General features: G+C 44.7%; 1 protein-coding gene across 1 annotated transcript in view; it reads left to right on the top strand.

Annotated features, from left to right (window-relative positions):
* The window catches only part of prr36a (proline rich 36a), a 39,925-nt gene extending 13,607 nt beyond the window's left edge, over positions 1 to 26,318 (top strand). The window contains exons 2-6 of the mRNA XM_063883920.1: positions 7,551 to 8,187; positions 8,574 to 8,688; positions 15,686 to 15,864; positions 16,039 to 18,498; positions 21,813 to 26,318. Coding sequence (XP_063739990.1) covers positions 7,650 to 8,187; positions 8,574 to 8,688; positions 15,686 to 15,864; positions 16,039 to 18,498; positions 21,813 to 22,879 — 4,359 coding nt within the window. The 5' untranslated portion in view covers positions 7,551 to 7,649 and the 3' untranslated portion in view covers positions 22,880 to 26,318. The remainder of the gene's footprint in view (positions 1 to 7,550; positions 8,188 to 8,573; positions 8,689 to 15,685; positions 15,865 to 16,038; positions 18,499 to 21,812) is intronic.
* Positions 26,319 to 26,353: the final 35 nt, after the last annotated feature.

Raw genomic sequence — 26,353 nt, 5'->3', positions numbered from 1 at the left:
AATACATGAATAAAAGACACACTGCAGTGTGACGGATGCACAGCTCGATCAAAAGCAGCGGTAAAAAGATACGTTTTCAGTCTGGATTTAAAATAGTAAGAGTTGTAGCGGACCTGCAGGATTCTGGAAGTTTACTCCAGATAGTGGGGGCCTAACAGCTAAATGCTGTTTCTCCATGTTTAGTTCTGACCCTCTGACAGAAAGCAGACCCGTCCGAGAAGACCTGAGACTTCTGGATGATATGTTAAGTTAGAAATCATAAATGTAGGTAAATTATTCTTGATACTTGAATTTTCTTTAAGAAAACAAACGGACTGTATCACATCTTTCGATAAGGTTTTATTATTTTTTTACAAAAGTTGTTGCATCTCATCCCTTAAAACGGAAGCCTCAGATTGCTTATAATAAGGGGAAATAGGAAGGTTATATTTCAGGCTTACCATGTAAATAAGTAATTGGGCTTTTTTTTCTCAACTAAGATTGACTGAATGTTTTGGAAAAACTATGCTTATTACATGAATACTGTGTAATATATTTGTACATGCATATTTAAGAAGTATAATACAAGCACAAGTTTCATGTGGGCCAGATTCCATTATACTTGAAATGTTCTGAGGGCCACAGTTGGCCCACGGGCCGTAGCTTGGACACCCCTGCTGTACGATGTTCCCAATTTGCTAATTGCTTCCAAACATTCCCATGAATATGAATGGAGTGATGACATTGGATTAAATATGTGCAACACTGTCCAGCTCTGAACATGATCTAATCGAGTATCAAAGCGTCACATTTTGGTAGAGGGGACTGGGCTCGACGTGGCTTCCTCTGTGTGAGATGCGATACAGTACAACACAAGAGCAGCAGGAAACAATCCTAGACTCGCACCAAATTGTAGCTTTTCCTTGGCTGTACCAAAGGGTAGGAAAGTTTGAGATTAGGGGGATTTCTGTGTGTCTGTCTGTCTGTGTGTGTGTGGTCAATATATGCATTTCGCTTTGATTGGTGAATCATTATAGTTACCCACTGATGCCTAAGAGTGAAACTTAGAGACCTTTTTACCTCTGAAAACATAAGTGAAAGAGAATCAAGATGGTTGGATCTGGGAAGGAGGCCACAGTGTTGTGTTACCTCAGATGTTAATGTGTAACTGGCGGTGAAACAAACACTTTCTGACCTTTGGACAATAAGTGCTGCTCCTTTTTTGAAAAGGCTGGATTCTAAAATGTCTTTTGGAGATGAATAAAACAGACGCTTTATCCTTCATCCTTAAAGCGAGTGTTTATAGACTCGCTGTGAATGCACTCGGTATCTCATGTCTGTGGAAAAGGTTGCTCATTGGAACTTTTTCGAAGATGGTTTTAGTTATCTGACTAATGGTTTGAAAATATAACACATATTGTTGATGGTCATGACCTTAGGGCTGAGTCTGCTTCTCTCTGAATGGCTGTCATGGTGTGTTCATTATAAATATTATTCTTGCCATTCTTGCATGGTAGGAAGAACCTATTCTCTTTTACTCCCACTTTCTTTTTTTTCTGGTCCATTACTCTGTCATGTTTTATTATTTATCCTCCTTTTAATTATCCCACTCACTCTGTTTTGATTTCCTCCTCAATCCATCTCTTGCACCTCTTGTTCCGTTGGCCATGCAGCGCTTTTACTGGCTAGACCATATGTGGAGCAATTTCCTGGAAGCAGATTTTTTTGGCAGTGGGAGGAGGGGAGGAACAAGTGGCTATAGGAAAAAAGAAAGAAGTAATCAGGAAGGGGGTGGGGGAGAAGCTTCTGTGGTGAGGGGTAAAGGAATAGAGAGTAGTGGATGAGGTAATGAGGGGGAAATAAACCCAAAATGAATCCGGGAAGGGCTCTGTCCAGCCAGAGCAAGACAAAAGTGGACTGACGTAATTGAGTTCAGGTACTATATATGACCACACACAACCTCCAAATCTGGCCTCTCCCTTTTCTCTACAGCTTTTTGTACTGTACGATCACTTCCAAGTTTTCCTAGTCCTGTCAATTAAGGAATCTCGGAGCACATAAAACTCTGTGAAGCGATCACAGCCCCATGTGACGGTTACTGCCTGCATCTGCTTAACAGGGAGAGAAAAAACAATGGCTGACCAGTGAGCCATTTAGTGCCCCGCCCCTCCCTCTCCTTGCCCTCTGTGGGCTGTGTGTCATGTCAGGAGCCCCTCCTGGCTTTCAGTGGTCCAGACCGCAGTTTTTTTTCTTCCTTTTTTAAAATTCAAGATGCTGGAAGCCATTAGGAGCATAGTCATCAGTTTCTTTTTCTGCCCCATAAATGTTCAGCTTAACAATCCAGTTCATTGTATTGTGGTATTTTGATAGTGATTCCAAATGTTATTTAGTTACCGCACGCACTGTGGAGGTTCTCTTAGATGGGTAGCATAGTCATTGTTAAGGAGAGGTTTTGTTTTTTTGCTCATGATTTTTTTTTTTTGCATGTCTCGCTGCTCTCTTCCGAATTCCTTGAAGGCTATTCTGCCTCCCAGGCAGTTTATCTTATATTTGTGTTTGGCACCCCCTATGTTTAAAGGTGGTACTCCACCGTAGACCAGTCTTTAGTCAATCAGGCCACATGCTAAGTTTTATTATGAGAGCTCAGCATGGTGTTCACAATCCAGTGCAATCCTTCGATTTGGCCCATCCCACGCATTGTCTGCGAGTACTTGTATGTTGTTCAAAGCTATGTCTTCTAGTTTTGAGGCTTATTTGAGTCGACATTCAGATGTTTTTACATGTCATCTGTTCTGTTTAACTAATTCAATGTATGTCTGTTTCATTTTAGTTTTACTCCTTGGCTGTAATGGCATGTCCATTGACTGTAAAGTAAAGATGGAACTTAATGCTATATCCTGACTCTTGTGTCGATTATTTGGGAGTTTGGCTTCCGTCTACTTTTGATAGACACATCATCAGGAGGACAGTACAGTTGAAGACAAGTAACCGGATGGTACAGCATCTACGACTGCAACAGATTTAAACACACCACGTAAAAACTGCATCATGTCAGCTAAAAACACTGATAAAAGGTCTGATGTCACGGGCAGTGCCCGCACATCTGCAGCAAAGGCCCGTGCTAGAGCAGAGGCAGCATGTGTATGTGCGTCACTCGCAGACAGGGACGCTAAGCTGAATCTAGAGCTGGCTGAGAGGCCCATACGGCTCTGGAAAAGGCAAGGCTGGAGGTAGAATTGGAATCTTTGGCTCTCCAGAGAGGGGCAGCTGCTACCATTGCTCAGGCAGACGTGTTGGAAGCAGCGGAAGAGCATCATAAACCACCTCACAGTCAAATCTCTTTCAAAAGAGAGATGAAAGACCCCACAAGTGCATATGTACAACAGAATGAGTTACATAAGACCTCATCTCACAACGTTCCGGAACCTTTCCCCATACAACTTGATGAGAGCCTAGTTACATGGGGGACCGCTTATGAGGGGTTACACATCAAACCTTCTGCCCAGCAGGCCGTCAAATCTGAGCATGCTTTGCCTTACAAATATAAACCATGTTCAGAATTCTGCCATCGGAATGAAGACCCTCTATACACCAATCCACATATACAATATATGAACCCTTCACCTCAACCATATTTTCCTCAATATAACACTACGTCAGCTGCCACAACAAAAAAACCTGAGGTAACAGACTTTGTAAAGTACTTAGCACATCGGGAGCTTGTGACCACGCCACTCAACCAGTTTGATGACCAACCTGAGAGTTTCGGGGCATGGCAGTCTTCCTTCCTCAACGCTATCAGAGACCTTGACCTTTCAGCCAGTGAGGAATTAGATCTGCTGACAAAATGGCTAGGGAAAGAATCGTCCCAGCACGTCAAGAGAATCTGTCAGGTGCATGTTAACAATCCTGAGGCAGCACTTAGGAAAGCATGGGACAGATTAATGGAGTGTTATGCTGCACCAGAAGTAATTGAAAATGCTCTTTTCAATAAATTGGACATGTTTCCTAAGATCTCCAACAAAGACTATATAAAACTCAGAGAGCTTGGAGACCTTCTCATGGAGTTTTAGTCAGCAAAGGAAGACGGATATCTGCCTGGGTTGGCCTTCCTGGACACGGGTCAGGGAATTGCTCCCATTGTGTCCCATGATCTACAGGAGAAATGGATTTCTAAAGGCTCCAACTTGAAGGAGGAACATAACTGCCTCTTTCCTCCGTTCTCCTTCTTTGTTGACTTTATCTGCCATGAAGCGCGCACGAGGAACAACCAGTTTATCAACTAAGGAATGTTCCAGTACCAGTTCGTGACAAAAACAACACTTGACAACAGCAAGATGACAATCCAGCAAAGAGCTGTCCTATCCATCACAAACCACATCCATTAAGCAGTTGCCTTGGATTCAGAGCAAAATCACTAGGTGAAAAGAAAAGCTTTTTCGGTGAAAACAGGATTTGCTACAGGTGCCGTGCATTGACATCCCACATGGCCAGGGACTTTAAAGTTACTTGGAGATGCAACGAGTGTGACAGTGATCGGCATATCACAGCAATGCATCCGCGCCCAGCACCTCAGGCATCTAAAGCTCCCACCATAGCACCAGAGCAAAGCGTGGAGGGAGAAGAGCCTATGTGTGACCCTGCACCTACTATCACCTCAAAGTGCACAGAGATTTGCGGAGAAAGACAGCCTGCTATGTCCTGCGCTAACATATGTCTGGTTCGTGTGTTTCCCCAAAGTCAACAGGACAAAGCAATAAACACTTACGCCGTACTGGACGACCAGAGCAACCGCTCTTTAGCGAGGCCAGAATTCTTTGAGCTATTTTAATGTCAAGAGTCACTCCACTCCATACTCACTAAGAACATGTGCTGGAGTCATCGACATGTCTGGCAGAAAAGCAGAAGGTTACCCCCATCTAAAAGCTGTGGCAGGTCGCATACCGGAGTTGGATCCGGACACCCAAATCCCTTTAGATAGAATCGGAGGATGAAACCCTCTTTATTAGTCACAGACATGCACACAGCAGAGCACACACAGTGAAATGTGTCCTCTGCATTTAACCCATCCTAGTATAGGAGCAGTGGGCAGCTATTGTGCAGTGCCCGGGGAGCAATGGGGAGGGGGGATTGGAGGTGTCCGGTGCCTTGCTCAAGGGCAACCCAGCAGGGCCTAGGAGGTGAACTGGGACCTCTCCAAGTAGCAGTCCACTTTCCATATTTCAAGTCTGTTTGGGGACTTGAACTGGCAACCCTACGATTCCCAGTCCAAGCCCCTACTGACTGAGACACTAAGAACATTGTTTCTGCCCGATAAATCGGTTTTTTTAGGGAGAGACAGTATATAAGACTGCATAACGTCAGAGAGCAGGTCAATGGACCTCACAGTGCTCCCTTCGCTCAGCGGCTGGGTTGGGGAAGTGTGCCTCGGTAATGCCCACAAACCAAGAATCAACACCTACAAGACAAGTGTTGGAGGATGGACCACCTTCCTATTTGACACCCTAGGACAGCTATGGCGGGGAGCAACAAAGTAGCCTCATCAGCACACACAAAGCCGACCTGCATAAAGTAACAAAGCACAACCCGGCTGATCACATATCCAGGGCTGTCCCTGCTTCACAACTCTTGAAAACTACATGGCTCAGCGGACCAGCTTTCATTCATCGACCACATAAGGACCTGCAAATATCACTGAGTCCTTCAAGCTCATCAGTCCTGAACTCGACGTGGAAGTGTGGCCTGAGCTGTCAAGCTTTCACACATAAGTTTGGAAGCAAAGTCTCACCACAGAAAGGTTTGAACGCTTCTCTACGTGGGACTCATGGTTGAGAGCTATTGCTTTCCTTGTTCATGTAGCGCGTTCCTCGTCATCTACGAACAATGCTTTTCGATGCTGTGGATGTAGAGGGTGGCATCAGTGCAAACAAGCCCGCACTCAAGGTGAACTTTCTTAAGCTATGGATGTCCTCATAATGGCAGTCCAAAAGGAGGCCTTAGCGGTGGAATTATCTGCGCTTACTGATGGCAAACTCCTGCCGAAAAGCAGCCCGCTCTTTGAACTCAGCCCTGTGCTTCAAAAAGGTCTCATGAGAATTGGAGGCAGACTCAAACATGCACCACTGGAGCATGCTGAGAAGAACCCACTAGTTCTACCAAAGAGCAGCCATGTCTCTACTCTTTTAGTGCGCCACCACCACACACAGGCTAAACATCAAGGCTGCCATTTCACTGAAGGGGCCGTCAGATCCACTGGTCTGTGGATCATTGGATGTAAGAGGCTCATGGGCTCAGTTTTACACAACTGCATCACCTGTCGGAAGCTCCGCGGCAAGATGGAAGTGAAAAAAATGGGAGAATTGCCACCTGAACGCCTCAGCATATCACCCCCATTCACCTATGTGGGTTTGGATGGGTTTGGTCCCTGGCAAGTCACTGCAAGACGTACGAGAGGTGGGAATGCTGAGAGCAAACGTTTGGCGAATCTGTTTACCTGCATGAGCCCAAGAGCGGTGCATATTGAGGTAATTGAGTCCATGGACTCCTAGCTGCATCAGCGCTCTGAGACGCTTCTTTGCACTGCGTGGACCAGCTCAGCAACTGAGGTTAGATCGGGGAACCAATTTTGTTGGCGCTTGGATTGACCAACCAACTACAAGGATCCAGTATTCAGAGGTATGAGTGAGCAGGGGTGCTCCTGGGAGTTCAATCCCCCCCATTCTTGTTGCTGACGTAGAAGGTTGGTGCTCCACCTCCAGCTGAAGATTTCTCAGACCTAACCTAACTGCCTTCAAAATCAATGGAAATGTTCTATACCCGATGGAAACTTGAGCATCTGCCAACACTTTAGAGTCGTCGCAAATGGAACGAGGGTCATTGCAACCTACAACAAGGAGATGTAGTGCTGTTGAAAGACAGCCAAGCTGTAAGGAATGAGTGGCCCATGGCGCTTGTGACATCTACCGTTCCAAGCCAGGACGGAAGGTCGAAGTTGAGACCTCTGAAATCCGAAGGTATTCCAAAGAGTCGTTCTTCTTCTTTTAAAGGTGGTACTCCAGGTGGTACTCCACCGTAGACCAGTCTTTAAAAGACAATCAGGCCACATGTTTAGTTTCTAATGAGAGCTCAGCAGAGCCACATGGTGTTCACAATCCAGTGCAATCCTTCCATTTGGCCCATCGCACACATTGTCTGTGAGTACTTGTATGTTGTTTAAAGCTATGTCTTCTAGTTTTGAGGCCTATTTGAGTTGTTTGGATGTTTTTACATGTCATCTGTTCTGTTTAACTAATTCAATGTATATGTCCGTTTCATTTTAGTTTTACTCCTTGGCTGTAATGGCATGTCCATTGAGTCTAAAGTAAAGCTGGAACTTAATGCTATATCCTGACTCTCGTGTCGATTATTTGGGAGTTTGGTTTCTGTCTACTTTTGATAGACACATCATCAGGAGGACAGTACAGAGGCCATTAGCCATAAATGGCATTTCCTTTGGCTGACAGTAACATGTTTATTATTTGAATTTATGAGTGAACATGGTTGTGATGTTATGTCTTGTTCTTCTTCAACAGGATATTAAAGTGGCCAATCAAGAAGCGTGTGTGGGCCCCTGGACTTTGTAAGCAAGCAGCAACGTCATCGTCCACACCTTTTTATTTTAAGAGGAGGGAATGAAACCGGATGGGGATACCATGGAGACCACGGAGCCCACTGAAGCTGCAGCAGTAGCAGAGCCCTCCTCATCGCAGGACGACACAACCGAGGAAGCCCCATCGCAACCAGAGGAAGACGCTGATGTAGCCCCTGGGACCATTCCAAAAGGCAATGGCAAGCCAGTGGCAGCAGACCCCAAAGTCAAACCAAAAGGTGCTGCAACTAAAACACAGCCGGCAGCCAAATCTGCAGGACCCTCTGGATCAAGGCTGGGGACTTCCTCGCTCCGCACTTTGAACGATGTCAAATCCACAGCTGCGCTCAAGAAAACAGCAACTACAACAAAAGTGTCCGCAGCGGGGGGCGTACCTAAACGACCTGTTGGTGCAGCAGCTTCCTCCACGGTCAAGACCCTATCCAGAGCGTCGGACAAGAAGCCTGTTGGACCTGCTAGGACTACCTCCATAGCAACAAATGGTACCAAACCAACAACAGCGAATGGCATTCCGAAGAAGAGACCAGTTGCTGAGACTGTAGCGAGACCTAAAACCACAGGTGAGTCTGAGAGACATGAGGACAGCTGAATCAAAATGAATAATACTTGTCTCGCGTGCCTCCACGGTGAATGAAGAATCCAAAAATGGATTGAAGGCTTGTTGAGTTGAAGTAAATGGTGGCCGGGTTTCCAAACTCTCACAACTAATTGAATAACGTTTTAAAGTTTTACTACTTTGCCATTAACATTACTGGCATTGAAAGGTCGCACCATACCAAGGCTGAGACTGTTCCTCCATTATTTTGTCAGATTTTTGAGTTTCTTTTCAAGAAGTCAAGGTAACACAGGTGATTTATTGATATACATATTCTGTCAAAATATTTTCTGTGGCTTTTTTTTGAATTTCCATGCAAACTCATTTGACGTTCTTCCATGTTTTTTGTAGCTCCTGCCGGCAGAGCAGCTGTGTCCACTGCCTCAAAACCAAGCACTTCAACCACGTCCAAAGCTGTTGGTGCAACAACAAAACCAGTCACTTCCGCAGTTTCAAAGAGCACAAGGTATGCCTTTTTTATTACAAACTGTCAGCAGGTGTGATTAAGTATTATAACTGTCCAATGGTGCAGCCTCCTAAGACCGATCAAACACGGACATTAGAATAAAGTTATGCGGTTGGGAAATTCTTTACAGACAATAACACTTCCCCTCTCTTTCTTCACGCTCTGCAGTGTTTCAGTCATTCACAATTACCTTACCCCTCCTGTGAGATCGAAAAGATTTAATCCCCGACAAACTGGATGAGAAGGCGACTTTGTTTATCGTGATGCCCTGAAAGAGAGCAGCGGAGAACCATGTCCATTGTGGTCGTCGGGCTATTATTGAGTCAGATTACGCTTCATGAGTGTGAGTCACGTTAGCAGAAATAACCTGAGACAGAGGGCCTTAAGAGGCAGCGATACTGAAGAACTAACGCTTTGTCCCAAACAGACCCCCTGGCAGAAACCAGCCCCACCTCCCCAGGGCAGGGTCCTATTGACTGAACTCATAATCCCTCTCATTCTGAGCTGCTGGTTTGGAGAGAGAGGGCTCTAGTTGGACTAAACTTTCCCTAAGTGCTCCTATCAAATGACCATTTCTTGCAGGTTTTCATAGTTGGCCCGGTTATTAAGCACAATTTGGACAATAAAGCTCTTGTTAGTTAAGACTTTCAATTTGATAAAATGTAAGATATTCCTATCAGCTGGTGGTTTCTTTAAATGTTTTTAAAATTGTTATGTCAAATTTTGAATTAGACTATTGCGATAGGCATTTGTGTAAATGAAGTGACCTGTCTCTGATGGGTATAGAGCAGCAGATTTATTATACAGGACTCCAAACGTCTTTCCGCAGGATGTTTTGTTCCGCACTGAGGCCTGATTAGATCATCTCTCCTCTTGTCTTCCCTCTAAATGATATCTAATCAAATAAAGGAAACGGCGTGCTGCATCATTCTGTTTTCTGAAGAAGCACTGGTTTGTTGATGCTCGTTTTGCTATAACAAATGTGTGCTTTTTTCCTTTTCCTTTTTTTTGTGTGAAGATGGCACCAATTTTTTATATTGAAGACAAAGTAGTCCCAATCTTACACATAACAATGCGTTTTATCTTTATCCTTTATTCCCACTTTTGTTATGTTATAATATTAAATGCTGATCCAACGTTCCAATATTTAAAGTAATACTGGTACCAGTATGGGAAACGCCTTGAATAAAACCTTAAATGCTGGATAGGGAATTGGTAAATATATAAATCCATACAGCGATCGCATATCATGTTATCCTATCCTTGTTTATGTGCTCATTTACGGTACACTGGAACATTAACAACGCGTCTCTCTCAATACCCAGTCAATACATCATGCCCGAGCGGTACCACGCATGTACAATTCTCAACAGGGATGAGGAAAAAGCAAAATGGCTCCCTCGTTGGCTACGATCAGACTAGATAATGCCAATGGCAATCATTCCCTATATGTATTTTTTAAATGTACAAAGAGTTCAAAACAAGGGTGGCAGTTGTAAGGTAGCCTCTGAATAATCAGTTGTGCCATTTCATTTGTTGGAGTCCAATTACAGGAGCATATCATCCCTGTGTGGCCGTTCCCTGGCTCGTTTCCATCAATGTGGCATGGCACTCGCCTCTCAGCTTGAGACACGGGGAGGACTACAGGAGAACAGCAGCAGTGTTTGCCCTTGTGACAGATGAGGCGTGTTGCATTTCGTGCCACCTGCATGTGGCGTGTCGAATCCCTTGTGTAGCAACAGTAGTAGTGGTGTGCTTTTCAGTCCGTGTTGGGGTTCGTGCTGGCTCACGGGCAGTAACACCGACAGACCTTATGTCAGCTCAAGCAGTGACTTATCTTAGACATGACACTGACAGTGGTAGCACCAACCATCTAAAGAAACCCATGCAACAGAATTTCATGGTGTTAAAGGACTCGCCAAACTACCTTGAGAGATTATTGAGCTGCAAGGGATCTTTCAATGCTAGATATTAGGTACCATTCCATAATTATAAAAACCAAGTCAATACCACGTTAAAAAAAAACATTTAGTGAACACCTGTTGTTTTAGGCATTTAAGTGTCATATTTCCTTCATATTTTTAATTTTGCTGTAAAAAAAATGTCCTTTACAAAACTATATTTTATTAAATTTTACCGCCGAATATCAATAATAACATTTCATCACGTCTGACGTAAAAGCGTTACTCTGTCAAATAGCCATCTTTTTAATGATTGATTTGCTACATAATTTAACTCTAAGGAACCTCTGCTTATCGGCCGCTAACAGCTAATGTTTCCTAGCTGTCGTCCTGCCAATTTCCTCATAGATATGTGTTGGATTATCACTGAAAAAATAGGCTGTGGTGTTAACTGCACCACAAACATATTTTGTATGGTCCCAGGTACAATGGGAGGCCTTTGGTCTTGAGCTCCCAGGTACCTGCAGTACCTTGGCAAAAATATTGCTTCCACGTTTTAAGACCTGTGGCATTGACCTAGTACAGAAGGAGTGTTTTTTGTGACTAGCTTCAACAAAGTTGCTGCACAGCCTCTACTTGTACTTTCGATCCCCTTTCTTTCTAATTCAAGCCCAGGCTTATTGTTTCCCAAATTGCTGGAACATCGTCGTCACACAGGAACAATCATTTAACATTTTTAAAGTCCAGTATCTGCAGGTTAAATCTCTTTCATGTAGATCTATTGATGTAAACGATAGAGAAACACGACATGCCACTGAAATTCTAGAAGCACACGCTGCCTGTGGCCAACATAATCCTCATTAAGTATTAATATTCATTGGCCTACGGGGGAGGAATGTTAAAACATAATTGTTTTTTGTGTAGGGCAAATAAGATCTTGTGATTGTGTTATAGGTCTCTGTTGGTTGAATTGTTTCTTTTGAGTTGAACATGCAAGTGCACACCCAGAATTTGGATGTGTTTTTTCCTTTTTTATTTTACAATTGCAGTAGCGTGGAATCCCTATGTCCTTTCCCCTCCCTCACAGTTATTATCGCCCTATCCCACACCAAACTATCCTCAGGTCAGGAGAATGTTTCTGTCTCAGTGGTCGATTTGAACCCTTAATAACTGGAGTAGAAGCCAAATGTTGTAAAAAATCTGGCACCTACTTCTCCTCTCCTCCAGCGGTGGGTTATGATGTCCTTGCACTGAGCAATCAGTCGTTGTCCTCCCCACCCCCTCTCTCTCAATCTCCTCTCCCTTTAATTCGTTATTTTTTTCTCCCTGCCGTCTGTGCATGTACAGTGCTGGGCACGTGGCCAGGATCTCCTCAAGCCCTTCTTATAACCCTTCCTCCATTGAGCTGTCCCCATATTTCTCACTCCATGATTTAGCTGCACACTGAGCATGTACAGTTCAGAGTGTTGTTGTGTATCCTGAGAAGCAAAGTGGTGTTTTGATGAATAATCTGTAACACTCTGTTTGGTCTCTCAGAAACAGAATGTTCCACGATTATTGAAAGCTGAATGTGCTACACTTAAAGAATCACCGTGGCCTTAAAAACATAGCTTGTTGCTCAACACTTTCCGTGCAGTTTTATTGTGGTTTTTTCTCCCATTGGAGTTACTGTCATTTCTCCCTGCCTTGGTGCAGAGCTGGATTACTGTCCCAACAGAAGGGGCCCACGGCATCTATCACGGTGACAGCGGGTGCCCAGGGCCTCATAAAAGCCAACAGTGTCTGCCATACTTTTGCTAGGCTGCAGACTTTCATTACAGCTTTTCCCTGAGCTGTTTCAGGCTTCTACTCTGAATTGTCAAGGAGATAACTGTAGGCCCAGACAAACCCTGGGAATGTGAGCTCCTTGCCGTAAGGAGTTAAGCAGCTGATTTTGGACGCCGTGCAAGCCAAACAAGGTATTGTTAGCGGCTCCATTTCTATTTGTTGTCCTGGAGGGGGCCCTTGAAGTGATATAGATGGGAAACGGTCAAGGACAGTAAAATGAATACTTTGACTGGATGTTTTTCTTTTGTAGGATGGGCTTACTGCCAAAGGGATCAAAGTGTATCTCCTTGACCATTTTGGCTTGATTTAAAACTGAATGTTTTTAATCTACTGGATCATCCTCCCGGCTTTTTTGTTTTTTTTTAATTAAGAGGGATGAGGGATGTCATGGATGGATCGGTTAGGTGTGGCTTCGGCAAAACCCCCTAGCTCATGTTTACTCTTTTGCCAAACAGATGTTGCAGCTGCTCAGTGTGTTGACACAATGGGTGTGTGTTTTTGTTTTTTTTGCATCCGCCATAAACTTTTGTGAATTGTGTCTGTAAAAACAAAAGGGAATCCATGCAGGGCATCAGTGACTCGTCCCTCTGCTGACCTTTGTCCTTAAGAGCACCCTGTGTTTTGTCATTACCTTGTAGATGACTGTGTAGTGCCTCTAATCCTCCCGTTGGACCATGATTTGTATTGATTTGAACCCTCTGTTGGCAGGAAATGTAATCCATACTAAAACACCAACAACAGAACCACCACCCACGCACAGGCTTTAGTGGGTTTTTCTGACTCTTCTGGATCAAACCGTTCTGAGTATCCAATAAAACAATGGACGGAGGGGATGGGGTTATTTTTTACCCTCCTTATTCCCATCCCTTTACTCTTATCTTACTTTCTGTCTCTGACTAATGTCATCCTCCAGTATCACTTACTCTTCCCTAAGAGAATTTCATTCATTCAATGATGTCGTCTTTCATTTCTGCTGTAATTGAGCGGTACTGTCAATTCTTATTGTGCTCGCAGTCAGGAGTAGATATGATTACTGCACTTTTTATTTTACCTATTTTTTTTTTTCTGCTCAAAACTTTTCTTATTTTCTTACTGTATATCATTACCCAACATTTCCAGATCACAAAGTTTGGGCTGCCCTTCATATTACTACCCAAACTTCTGTCTAAGGGCATCCAATTACAATAGGGCAGTGAGTCTTAGTCTGTCCACTGGTTGTCTGAGCTTGGAGAAACAAATGGTCATTGTAATGGTTATTGTGATGTGGGAGCGGCATCTGTGTGCAGGCATGCTACGTTTCTCCGCTCGAAGTCTCCAAAGTCATGTCGGCAGACCAAGTTCAACAGAAGACTTAATCGACGTTGTAATTGCTAGCAGGGTCACATAGTTTCTTTAAAGCAATGACATTCAATGGAGCTTTGGTTAGTGTACAAGTGAATCTGTTTTATAGTAAACAGATGTTGTGCAAATGTAGTTATTTGTTTATTCCACACATGGCAGTTATTTTAAAACTAAACATGTACACTTTACAAAACAAAACATGTACACTTAACACACATTTTATAGCACATGGTGGAAAGGAGCAGGGTGAAGAACATCTTATTTTACCTGCCCCTAAAATAAATAAAATTGAAATAGCCATTAAAAATTAAAAAAGCAATATTCAGTCACAGCTGCTTACAAATACCTACAGAAACACAAAACCAGAACACAATCACAAGTCTACTTCATATTGTCTGAAATGATGTACAGTACTGAGGTTTTGTGTAGAGTTGAATAGCGGTACTGCCTGCTGACTTTGTTTGTAGGTTAGCCAATGCAGCGGTGCATTAGAGTGCACATTCTTGGACCCTGAGAAGACAAATGTTTTGTGTGGAGATTTTACAGAGCCCAGAATAGCACGGCATAAGCAATATTCAGACCTGTATGTAGGTTACTGCCGCACAGATTCTCTTTCACTGATCAAATTGAGGTCTGGTTTCTTTTGTCAGGCCCTGGAAAACTTTTAATTTGCTGAGTCAAGACCTTGTTGCCAGTTTTTGACTTCTACATACACAATGTTAATCAGAATCAGAGATACTTTATTTATCCCAAACTAGGAAATGTTTTCATTGCAGCAACAAAATACAAAAAGAAGCATAACAAATTATTAGAAATAGAAATATACAAATGTACAAATAGTGCAGTGGAATGTTAAATAAGTTTAATGTAAATGTACAATGCTAAGTGTCAGTGTGCATGTTATGTCCAGTTCACAAGAGAGACTATGGAGCAGTGAGTGGTCTGCCAGCCAGAGGGGAATTATTGTACAGTGTTATTGCAGTGGGCAGGAATGTTCCTCCGTACCTGTCCTTGTGAGCTGGAGCAATCTGTTGGAGAAGGAGCTCTGCTGTCCTTCCAGCTGCAGGTGGAGAGGGTGGGGTTATCCATGATGGACAACAGTTTTTTCAGAGTCCTCCTCTCCAACACAGCCTCAAAATTGTCCAGTTTGATGCCGATGACAGAGCCAGCTATCTTACTTACTTAAAAAAACAGTACATGAAGGTTTTGAAGTCACCCACAGTGTGTTTGTGCCAATGGCAGAGCACACATCACAATCTTCCTCTTGAGGAGAGGAGCAAAATTGAAGTGAGGAAAGGAATTGTTGGCCTGTTGTAGCTGCGGTCGTAGTGATTGAGTGGATTAATGCAGTGTCACAGAAGAGCTCCTTCAGAGCCTAAAGCAGGGGTGGTTTTTAGGCCGTCGTCTCCCCTCCTCCCGACCTGCTCTATATGTTCTTAGCTCCCCTCTTCTTTTCCTCCCCTCCTTGTTATTTTGCTGTCTATGCAATCACTCATCACACACCCTTTCCCCCCCCTGATCTGTTGCTTTCGCTGCCCCAGTTATCTCCTGCCTCTGCATTACCTATTTTCCTTGTCATTTGCTCCAATTCAAGCTTTCCAAATTTCATTTTTCCCCTGTAATCCTCTTTCTCATTACAGCCTAGCCTTTTGGAAGTGAGCAGATAATGAAGGAGGCATGACGGTGTGGTCATATATTGATGGTGCTTTGCTAATGGCTTCCCATTGTGGAAATTGCCTTTGTGGTTTACAGCAGAACAGGTCATTTATTTATGCTTGTGAATGCATGTTTAAGGCGGGGCATCCGATTTCACATTTGGATCAATGCCAACAAAGGGAATGGACTGCATAGATGAAGCTGCTTCAGCTTTTTTTTGTTAATTTCGTTTATCATTTAGCATTTGCTAACATATCTTTGTCTTCTCCCAGGCCTACTACAGGTCCCTCAACGTCTCGACCTGCTTCCACCACGTCCAGGCCCACAGCAGCTGCAGTCAAGCCCTCCACCACTGCAACTGCCAGAACCGCTGCCTCTAGAGTCAACACAGCACCCCTTACTGGCAGGACCACTGCAGCACAGCCTCCCAGAACTGTAGCAGCTAAGAAAGGTCAGGAGTTGCGCCTTGTTCTGAAGCTGTGTTAAATTCAGGTTGCATACATAACTTTGATGAGAGTTTTATGTGTTAACTTAAAATATGTCTGATTAGCCTCAGGGATAAAATACAAATACTTATATTTGGCAGATTGGGTGAATTGACGTTTGTTGTTTATCTTTGCATTAGATGTCAGTCGTCCGCCTTCTGCTGCAGTCGCAAAGAAACCTACAGCAGCTACGACATCCGCTGCTGCCAAGAAAAATCCTCGACCCGCAGCCACCGTAAAGCTCAACTCTGCTGGCAAATTGTCAACAACCAAGGCAGAAGACCCCAAGGTGTCGCAGACCAAATCCCCTGCTAAATCTACTCCCTCCAAGAAACCTGTAGCTGCAATTCTGTCCCAAAACAAACAGCCCTTTGGACGATCCCCTCCTGCTTCTCCAGCCAACAAACCTCCAAACAGCAGCACTCCTCAGGCAAAACGAGGACCAAAACCCCCTCAGGCTGCCCAACCTTTCAGTGCCGCAAAGAAGACCGGTGTTTCCAATACTACCAAAGCAGCAGCAGCAGCAGCAGCAGTAGCTGTACTTCCGGAAACACAAACAGATGTTACAGAGTCTTTCCCACAAGATTCAGCCCTTGCTGTCTCTGCACCAGAGAAGGAGGAGACGGAGGAGACTCCCCCTGTCTTGGCCCAGAATACCACACCGGATGTGGAGCCACAGGAAGCTGCTCCTCAAAGCCCTGTAAGGACAGCCTTACCACCAACATCCAACCCTCTGATGCAGACTGAGAGCAGTGCTTTACCCCTCACATCACAGGAACAGACCCCTGCCCCTGCTGAGCCTGCATTACCACCAGTGGCCTGTCCCCCAGATTACACAGAGGAGCCTGTTCACCTGCCAATCGACCAAACCCCCTCCACCTCTAAAGCCCTCACAGCAGCAGCAAATGCCATCTCTCTGAAAGGTCCTCCCACCAATCTAAATGAGGAGGAGGATGAGGAGGAGAGGGAGGGGAGCCAGCTGGTTTCTGTGTCCGAAATGAGTGGGACCACGCAGCCCACCGAGGATTCTCGTCCCGGCTCGGCAGGTCCTGTCGGAGGGTCTGCCTGGAGGGCCAGCGGCACCTTGCTTTCCGAGCTAGACTCTGAGGAGGTGAGCGGCAGCCAGCAGGGAGCCTCTGAGCTGAGCGCCCCCGGGGTCCTTGAGGGCACCGAGAGCATGGACGACCTGGGGGAGGGCAGTCTGAAAGGAGCCATCGACATGGAAGGAGCCTCAGCGGGGTCCCCTGACTTTGAGAAGGTTCCTGACATCCCAGCTAACGACTTCGATGAGGACGATGACTTTGACGACGACCGGGTGTGTGACATGGATGTGGGCTCGGAGCGGGCCGACGACCCGCAGAGGCTCCGGCATGATAATGACGCGAATGATGAAGAGGAGGAGGATGAAGATGTGGAAATGGCAAGTGAGGGCGTGACAGAGAGTGGGCTGGAAAGCTACGGGAATGCGGATGAAGATGACTTCGCCGAAGATGAAAGGCTGGACAACCTGAACAGAGTGGCCGAGCCCCCGCCTCCCCCTCCTCAGCTCCCCTCTGCCCCTGCTGCTCAGTGGGAACAACCAAACCCCTTTGTTGATCCCTGGGCCAACCCTGAGCATCAGCAGCTTCTTGTTTCCCAGGAAGCAGGAGCGGCAGCAGCAGGCCCCTCAGCTGACCCCTGGCGCGCAGACCCTGTGACCCCGACTCAGGCCTCAGAACAAGCTTGGCTGGAACTCGACTCTGCTCCTTTGGCTCCTGAAAACCAAGAAGCTCCCCATCAGTCCTCCGTCAGAGATGAGACTCAGAATTTAGCTCCGATGCAGAACCTGGCCCCGGCTCTCCTTTCTACACAGGCGATGTCTCTGTCGAGCACCCTGAGCAGTGAGACCAGCACTCCCGAGGAGCTCTGCGGGATGACTCAGGATGTGCAAGCAGCGCCGCTGTCCCCGCAGCCTGAGCTGGACCGCGAGGAAGCCGAGGCCGAGACGCTGCCCGCTGATGAAGTGCTGGGAGGCCCTGCAACCGCCCCGACCTCCAACCCCTCCTCCACCTCCGTAACAGAAGACGAGGCCAGCGACACAGAGGGGGAGGCTCAGTTGGATGATTCCTTGGAGATGCCGAAGGTCTGCCACATCACCTTCGACAGCCAATCTCCAGCCCAGCGCTGCCTCTCCACCGTGGAAGAGGGAGAAGAGGCTGACATGGAGGCCATCCGTGCAGGAGAAGACACCACCCCACCGTCCGCTACATCGTTAGCGTCATACGGCTTCGACACCATGACCACGGCTTCTAACTCCAATGCCCAGTCCACGGGGGAGAGCTGCGTCAGGAGCCCCGGCATCTTCTCCCTGGAGGAGCTGTCCGAGGAGGCCAAGGAGCCATGTCTGATCCCACCACAGCTGGGCCTCGCAGAGTACATCGAGTGTGGGAAGCAGGAATCAGATTCTGCTGAGCCCGCTGAGAACCTCTGCGGTGGCGTGCCGGGGCCCGAGGAAGCCCCGGATCCTTCGTCCACCCAGAGCACTTTGCAGCAAGCCGAAGAAGACGTCCAGCCTGCCTACTATTCTGCTATCTGTGAAAAGACTGAGAACTCTTTTGCAGGTAATGTATAGTTCATCATCTCCCTAACAGCCCAAGTAATGACCCTTAACTCCCACCCCCCCCCCCGGCCCCCTGCTCCAGCAACCCCATAATATCTCCCTGTCGTAGCTCTTGTCGTAACTCTTCGTCGTCAGCGTTTGTCCTGATCTTTGGGGGTGGATGTAATCAAAATAAACAGAGCAAAAAAAAAGGGAAAGAGGACAGCTTCCCTCTGATATAGTGTTTCCGTGATGATTATACGGCTTCAGTTCCTGTATGTGCAATAGCTACTATCTACTCCTAATGTGTGAGCGGGCCTGGGTTTTGGCGTCTGCTTAACCTAATGCAGAATCATGCGGTTGCCTCGACCTGGCATGGATTCAGCTCTGTCTGTTTACAGCTCTTAAAGAGGAAGAAAATCAAGCAAAACAAAAGAAATGCGGAATGAAATGTTTACCATGTGTACTATTTATCCTAACACTTTTTTACTGAACAAAGCTGATGACTGATTGTATCTTGCTGTCTGTTTCTGTCGCTCTCCTACCGTATGATAAAGGCACTCTTCCTTAATCCTGATCACTCTTCATATCTTCTTGCACTTTAAATTGTTCATCCATCTTTTGGAGTAATAAAAACTTTAAATAAAGATTAGATTTTTTTTTACAATGATGTACTCTCTCACTGTACAGTTTTATTGAAATGGGTGATTGGGAGTGGCCTAATTATGGTCTGTGGATTGGTGTGAAAGTGCAAATCATCAAACGCCACCAGCATTCATTACAAGGTCTTAAAAAACATCCAGTTACAGACGTGGAAAGAAAGGAAAACCCCACAATGGTCACTGAAATAACTTGAAACTTACAAAAGTTCTAATAAATAAAAATGTATTGAAAAATAACAAATGAAAAACAGACATTGCTTTTGAATTGTGGTTCTACAGAATCATTTAACAAAAACAAAGTAATGAAACTGGCCTGGACGAAAATGATGGTACCCTTAAGTTAATATTTTGTTGCACAACCTTTTGAGTGAATCACTGCAATCAAGCGATTTTTGTAGCTCTCAATGAGACTTCTGCACCCGTCGACAGGTATTTTGGCCCACTCCTCATTAACAAACTGCTCCAGCTGTCTCCGGTTTGAAGGGTGCCTTCTACAGACTGCATGTTTCAGCTCCTTCCACAGATGTTCAATAGGGTTTAGATCAGGGCTCATAAAGGCCTCTTCAGAATAGTCCAATGTTCTTGGGTGTTTTTGGCTGTGTGTTTTGGGTCATTATCCTGTCGGAGGATCCATGACCGACTAAGACCAAGCGTTCCGACACTGGGCAGCACATTTCGCTCCAGAATGAGTTGCTAGTCGTGAGAGTTCATGATACCCTGCACAGATTCAACACACCCTGTGCCAGATGCAGCAAAGCAGCCCCAGAAAATAGCCGAGCCTCTTAATGTTTCAGAGTAGGTATAGTGTTGTTTTCTGTCTATGCTTCATTTTTGCATCTACTTTTCACCCTTTAAATAGGCAGACTGACTGATTACAGGTCTGAAGACACCTGTGATGCTAATTACAATACGACACCCTTAGTTTAACATGACCCTGTGGGTAATTATTTTCAGTCTTTTCTAGGGGTACCATCATTTTCGTCCAGGCCAGTTTCATTCTTTTGTTTTTTTAAATGATTCTGTTGAACCAGAATTCAAAAGCAATGTCTGATTTTCATTCGTTATTTTTCAATACATTTCTATTTATTATTACTTTTGTCAGTTTCAAGATATTTCAGTGACCATTGTGGGTTTTTCTTTCTTTAACGGAAGGGTACCAACAATTTCGTCCACGTCTGTATTTACCAGTTGCTATATACAATGAATTTCCTCAGCCTATCACTGCTGTAGTTCAGAATCCATTTACACTAGCACTGTATACTCCGGCATTTCCTTTCACAAATGGACACGAAGAACAGTGGACCTCCTCACCAAGGCTTCTCTGGTCTGCCATGAGTTGGTCGTCTATACCCACAATCTTCATCTGTGGATCGACTTCTGCATCTCTGCGGCAACAGGAGTTCATCCGGCCTCAAGAAGCCCCCACTCCTCATTCTGCTGCCTCTTTAATTTCACTCCCGTCACTGTGGGTGTGTTGCTGTTTTTTTGAAGCACTCTTGCTGCCCTGTACTGATGTTGAACTTATGCTCATGCATGTCTTGACTTTTATTACATTACTTTGGATTGGTTTGTTCAGGGTCAGCCAAAGAGCTTTGCTTTAGGACATAATGTACTCATTTGGAATAATGTCTGGTCTAAGACGAATATTTCACCCACAAAGTTATAATTTAAATATCAGTTGCCTACCCTGTGTTACTTTGAATTCTTGATTTTAAAAATGCTTTCTTGCCTACCTTCATGATTAATGTAGTAAAATAAAGTTTAAAAGGTCTTAAATATGTTAATACTTGTGCAGTATATTAAAAGTCTCATTTATCCAGTCCAAATAGATGCATTTTTGCTAAAACTTGACAACCCACATTTCCGTATAATCAGAACTAGGATGAGTAGATTGATGAGAGAAAAACACATTTTCTTCAAGAATTCAAAAATAATGCTGGTGAGTATTTAATAAACAAATTAGCATTTTGTGGGGGAAGTATTCATTCTACTTGATCACCTCTAAAGCCAAGCTATTCTTTGAGTTTTTCTTGTGATGCTGGATGTCTATAAATGCATGGAAAGCTTTTGCATGTATTGCTGGTTGACTAACTATAAAATACATTCACGGGGGACAACCGTTTAAGCTCACAAAAACCTTTTCTGATTGTTTAAGTTCACCATAGTTAATAGTGATTGCATATACAGGAAGTTGGCTGCCATTTCTTTTTGCACAAAATCTTTCTTTTCTGAGTGTCATTTAAAAAAAAGGGGGGTACATGTAGAGGGAAAAATAAAATGCACATTTGCTCTCTGCACAAATTTATCAAGCACCACCCCCAGTCACCTTTGGTCACTTTTTACTGGTGTGTTCACAGATTTTAGAAAAATCCCCACCTCCCTGAGCAGGCTATATATGTCACTGTTGCACGGCTTTCAACAATGTCCCACTGTCACATGTTCAAAACCACCAATATCTGCAGGTCGGTTTGGTGCTGTAGGCCTGGCAGAACTTTAGGCTCGGCTTCACAATGCTTTCTCTATTCCTTCAGCGAGAATGACCCTCTGTAGGCCTCACCCTCCCCTCCTCACCCCTCTGCTTGTTACTCACACTGCACTGCTTTCACTATCCTGCTACCTGTTTTAATAACATCACGCTACTCTCATTTCCCTCCCCGCTTCCTCTCACACACAGGCTACACTGCACTGCCGCAGCCACACCGCCGCGATCACTCGGCTTATCCCAGGACCTACTGCGACCTCGTCAAACCTCTGGTGGCCGCCCCCTCGCCAAAACTGACCTGCGCGGACCTCCCTCCCAGGAACCTGGGCCAGAAGGCGCTGAGCCCCCAGCTCCGCAGGCTGGAGCAACACCAGAGGCAGCTGCTGGAGATGCAGCACCGCCGGGACCAGCAGAGCAGGCCGCTGGAAGAGGCGGAGCAGGAGAGGAAGACCAGGGAGGAGGAAGAGGCCAGGAAGAAGAAGGATGAAGCCGAAGAAGAGATCAAGAGAAATAAGGAGGAGCTGGAGATTAAGATACAAGAGCAGGCGGAGGTGGCGAAGAAGAAAGAGGAAGAGGAGCTGAAGCAGAGGAGAGACCTGGAGCTGCAGCTGCAGCAGCAGCAGCAGGAGCTGAAGGAGCGCCAGCAGATCATGCAGTGGCAACAAGAGCTGCAACAGGCTAATAAAGAGCAGGCGGAGCTGCTGCTGTCTTCCTCCGTCCTCTGCACCATCTACGAAGCCCGGGAGAACAGTGATGAAGAGGAGGGTGAGGAAGAGCTCAAAGAGGGGAACGAGCCCAAAGAAGAGACGCCAAACGAAGACATGAACGACAGTGAGAGGGCGTCGGAGGAACGGGGGGACTCCTCGCCGTCCACAGAGAGCCCTCCTCCTCTACGAGACTCCCCGCAGATGTCCAGCGACCCCTCCCAGGACGGAGACAGCTCATCCCCATTTCCTCCTGAGTCTCCAGAGCGACCTCAGCCCCTGGAGCTGGACTGGAAGAAAAAAGTGGACATAGTGCAGCAGCTGATCAATCAGACCCTGCTGCTGAACAGAGACGGCTGCTCCTCGCTGCTGCTGCTGCCAGGGGGTGCGGGAGGCACGCTGAGCCCCCTGGAGAGCAGCCTGTGGCCCAGCTTGCTGCCCCCACTCACCCCTCCCTCGGCCACAGTCACTTCCGTCAGTTGTTTCTCACCAGAGGCCACTGGGAGCTCCCCTCAGGGAGAGTGGACAGTGGTAGAGCTCGAGACGCATCACTGAGGGACACTTTAAGTACTGTTACACAGTAAGGACAGGGAACACGGCCCAAGTGCTCTCTATTTTTACACACACACAAACACAAACACACACACACACTGTAGACTGGAAGAGGCGGACCGGCACACATTTACAACTGTTGCTGTAAACACAATTAAGCAAATCAATGTTCACTTGAGGAGAACACATGACATACGTAAATGTATGGGCTGGACAATGGGAGGGAACAAAGGCAATAACTCGAGAAACATCACCGTTGTTTTAAAGTAGGATAAACTAAATCACTTTGTTGATCACATTGAACTCAATGGTCGAAATTTAGTTTTAAACAGTCCTCCCCAATTATGTAATAAAGATAACCGGAGAGAAATTGATGACATCATTGTTAGGATTAAAAAGGACGAAAACAATTACATTTATAAACTGCCAGGAAGACCCAGTAATTTGTGCTATTGATCAGTGGTTCCTAACAAACATTGGATCACACAATAGAAAGCATGTTTCTAGTACACAAGGTGTATTTGTTTCAAGCTTTAATTTTCTTTCAAAACAACCAAATAAATGTATTAGAAGGAATAATAACTGTGATGTGGTCACAACCTGTAGACGGGTGCAACGTGAGACTGATAGACTGCGCTAATCTTTGAAAGGGCAAAAAGGTCGAGTCACTCGATGGTCAGGGATTTCTAACCGTACTGTAAACACAAGCACAAACAATACAGACCCTAATGCTCGGCGGTGCTGCAGTTCCTCTTGTTGTTTCTCCAGCAAGTATGCATTTTATTGATCAAAGCAAAAGGTGTTGCTCTGGTTCTAGACTCTCTGATAGAGCTTACCCCAGAGCTACCTACGGCCGACCTTACTACACAGTTAGATTTAAAGCATCAACAGTTAAAGATAAGATTATCAAATCAGTGAAAACGGTCCAATTTGTATGTAGACCAAGAAAAGGGTCTGGATGTCAGAAATGCAGACCTCATGATTAAAGTTCTCCCCTATGCACCATTTTATTCAGTTGGTAAACATACCCGACATGCACATCTAAATGCCGTTTTTTCTAAAAAGCCTTTTCTAAAATTGTACGATCTTCATATGCAGCTTTGAAACATTACCAACCCTGTGTGTCCATAGTTTAAAGTGTTGAGTCAGATATTTCCTGACTTTAAAAATACTTTTTATTGAACACGGATGAATGACATTGTTTAATACATTTTACTAAAGTTTGTATTTTCCAAATGACCTTATTCTAGAGGCAATGATATGCACACCCATACCTAGTTTTCAATGTCTTCATTCATCAGCCTTTGAAGTTATTTTAATTTGAGCAAAAACATCCGACAGAAATACCAAGAACAGGACCTCCGAGTCCTCGGTGTAAGCTAGGACGAGTCTTTACTCTTGGAAAAAGTCTCTGACCTGCCGGTGAAGAAGCTGCGTCTCCTCACGTAGACAAACAGGAGACTGCACTGAAACTCAGCACCCCTCTCCCCTGACACTTGATACTCAACACCACTGAAAACACAAACTAAACACTGACTATAAAATTACATTTCAATCCTTTGGAACACACACCTGAAACGGTGTGATTACTGACGGGATCCCATGATGCATCACTGGAAAAAGACACTTGTCATTGTGCGAAATCCCTGCACACAGGACACCGACGCTGCCAAACGGCCACTATCAATGGAAGGTAAACTGGCGGATAGATGTGGTTGTTTCACTTTGTGTTGCTCACTTGCAGCCGTTTTTTTAATTAAAGCCATAACTGTTTATACCTTATGACCTTATTTTCATATGAGAATACACTGGAGACGTCTTGCTAATGAAAGGTGATTAAGAACACTGATTCGCGCTTACTCTAATACAGTTTATTTAAATCAATTGTATACCGTTGATAATACAGGCTTGGATACTTTGGCTGGTTAGCCGAACTTAATTTGGTATAATTTATTTAACTGATGTCAAAGACATGTTAAGATCTTACAGTTCTTCACCAAAGGTCAGTGTGACTAGTACGCATTTTCTAATGAAACACTGGAGTCAGGCACCAATGAGGTTTTGCATATGTTCATGTATTTTTGTCCAGATGAGGATTGTTTTATTTAGTAACTGCAGAGATGACTTTTCTGGATAATGTTCTGGATCCACATATCATTTCTGTCATACGTGTAGTTATTTTCTCATGTTCACGTTTTAACGATGGTTCCGTCACAGACCACTGACAGACGATAGCCGGTAACGCCTTCGACACTGGTGCAGGTTTAACATTAGAAGACGACGACTTACGTTGGGTAAAACCAATTTTGCTGTAAAGGTCAGGGGTCACTTTATTGTGAGATCAGTAAGGCTATTCAAAAGGTTCAATATCAGGTCATTTGAAGTATTAACTATATTGTTGTTGAAACTGTGATGCGATATGGTCTGGAGGTGTGATGTTAATGTTCATCTGTGTCGATGTGAACCTGTTGTCTGGATACTGTGCGTTTGTCAGGCAGTGTTTAAGGCCGTCACTTTAAAATCACAGGTTTAAAGATGAGGACATTTTGAAGACACTTTCAGCAGTTTTATGACTACTGAAAATTAGAAATTCAAGGGCACAAAAATGTTCTGGAACATTTGACTGTTAACACTCAAGCCCATTTGAATCAGTTATAGCATTAAGGCTGATTTTTGTTTATTAACTAAGAGCAGTGAACCATAATGAGTCCACATCCAGTGCTTGAAACTTATTGGCTCTTTAGAAGGATGATTGCCCGTCCCGTTATTGATATTAGCAACGAAAATGACCGTCTTGATCTCCCACTCTCTTACGAAAGCCTCTGTGTAGCAGCTGAGAAGCGAGCAGGTGTTTATGCTCTGCCGTCCTCCAGGGAAGACGCGTTGCGCTCGCTGCATTTTTTTGACAAAGCTGGACTTTTAAAACGTGCTTTCTTAAACTTGTCTGTTGTGTTTTTGTAAGCATCTATGTGTATATTGTTTTAAAGACTGCTCACTGTAATGAAGGGAAACTCCACTTTACTTTTGTACTTTAGAGATTTAGAGGAATAGTAGCCCTTTAAGAGTCCTATATAGATTTTTATTGAATAGAGAATGAAGGATGTTGGTTGTAAATGTTAGATATTATTCTTTGTTTCAAATGACCTTCTTTATGTCCAGTCTACAGAACTAATGAGCCCAATGATGACCAGGTCAAACTGAACACAGTAGACTAAATAAGGGGCTCCAAAATGTTAAATCTCACATTTTAAGATATTAATTTATTAAAGATGAAGTTGGATCTTGAGAACTAATTCAAATGGCTTGCAGAACTATTGAAATGTAGTAAATGGGCTCTCCAGCTTGTGAAGCCCAAACCATGGCAGCTTGTCTAAGAACTGTGATTGTGTGTAATTATTTCAATGCAATGTTTCATGTAAATAAAATGTTTTTTTAAATAACATTTCTGAACTTCTTTTCAACACAAAACAACAACAT

The sequence above is a fragment of the Eleginops maclovinus genome, chromosome 5 (assembly GCF_036324505.1).
Source record: "Eleginops maclovinus isolate JMC-PN-2008 ecotype Puerto Natales chromosome 5, JC_Emac_rtc_rv5, whole genome shotgun sequence".
NCBI lineage: Eukaryota > Metazoa > Chordata > Actinopteri > Perciformes > Eleginopidae > Eleginops > Eleginops maclovinus.
This window is presented reverse-complemented; position numbering and strand designations above follow the sequence as displayed.